At 54.8% G+C, this 1,218-nt stretch overlaps 1 protein-coding gene across 1 annotated transcript; it reads left to right on the top strand.

The window, feature by feature from the left end:
• Positions 1-314: 314 nt before the first annotated feature.
• On the top strand, positions 315-920 carry PPTG_23383 (hypothetical protein; the record flags this gene model as incomplete). Its single annotated transcript, XM_008910173.1, has 1 exon — positions 315-920. The coding sequence occupies one exon, from the start codon at positions 315-317 to the stop codon at positions 918-920; it is 606 nt and encodes a 201-aa protein (XP_008908421.1).
• Between the last annotated feature and the right edge of the window lie 298 nt (positions 921-1,218).

Raw genomic sequence — 1,218 nt, forward strand, 5'->3', positions numbered from 1 at the left:
CCAGGGAGCCTGTCCTGAGAGAAGAGATAATTAAAGGTATACGAGAAGCCTATGAGCGAGGGGCTGACGAGATATGCGTGAAGAATACTGAGAGGAGCTCGCCGTGCCGGAAATGTAGGGAGCGCTCCAGCAAGATCAGGCGACCTGCCAACAAGAAACAAGTCTGTTTCGACTATTCTTCCCTCAACGTCCAACGTTCTGAAGCAATGGGAGCTCACTGCTCTACTGAGGAGGAAGACTGAGCGCTCGGTTACGTGGATCTGATCGCAGGCCCTGAACGGTGGACGAACTCTGAATCGGACAAGCTCGAGCCGATGGATCAGCCCCGAGTAGAGCGGGCGACGGCAGAACCCATTCTGGAAGGCAAGTGTGTCATCGCCTCTGTTCAAGGGGTCAAGGCCCTATCTACGGGATTCATCGACTGTGTTCCCGCTGAATTGCTCATAGACTCCGGTGCTGTAGCGTGCTTGGTTCACTCCCGAGTCCTGAAACGGATAGAATGGTCAACCGAACCACTCAGGGGTTACGCCCAAAGCCTGAACGTCGTCTCCGGACACTCCCTGAAGAATCGAGGCGTCATCAACTTGCCGCTACGCCTAGGCTCGCTAGAGAAGACGATCCCGTTCATAGTTGTTGACCAATTACACGTGGATGCGATCCTGGGTACCGACGCTCTCAGAGAATTCAAGGCGGTAATAGAATTAGAAGACAACGTGGTGACGCACAAAGGGACTGGAAAAGCGTTCCCAATTGGATCTCTTCGAGTAGAAGAGTCCTACCACGCTAGAATCAGTCCTCTGTCGGATCTGCCCGGGCGGGCAGGCCCTGGTGATCGCCAATATAGCAGGGACGGTCGAGGATGGGGTCACTGTCCTAGTAGAAGGCCTGGTGGACCCGAACGCGGCTGTCCGAGTGACTAGAACACTGTGCTAGGTTCAGGAAGGGAAGGTGATCGTGGAAATTTGTAATCCCTCGACCGAGGATATTATTGTAAAAAGGGGAACGCCATTGGCGGCCGCGTCAATAGTACCCGAGGCCGCGTTCTCCCTAGGAGCGAGTTTGGATGCAGCGCGCGAGCAGGGGCAGCGCAAGTCCCGATGGATCGACTCGGTGATCGGAGCATCGGGCAGGGCGGAGGAATTCTCTTCGTCTTAAAAGTCAACAATGGAAAGAGCGCTCCAAGAGGCGCTTAACCCTTTCGCGATAAAAGGAAGCAGA

This window comes from Phytophthora parasitica (assembly GCF_000247585.1).
Source record: "Phytophthora parasitica INRA-310 unplaced genomic scaffold supercont2.36, whole genome shotgun sequence".
Classification (NCBI taxonomy): Eukaryota; Oomycota; class Peronosporomycetes; order Peronosporales; family Peronosporaceae; genus Phytophthora; species Phytophthora nicotianae.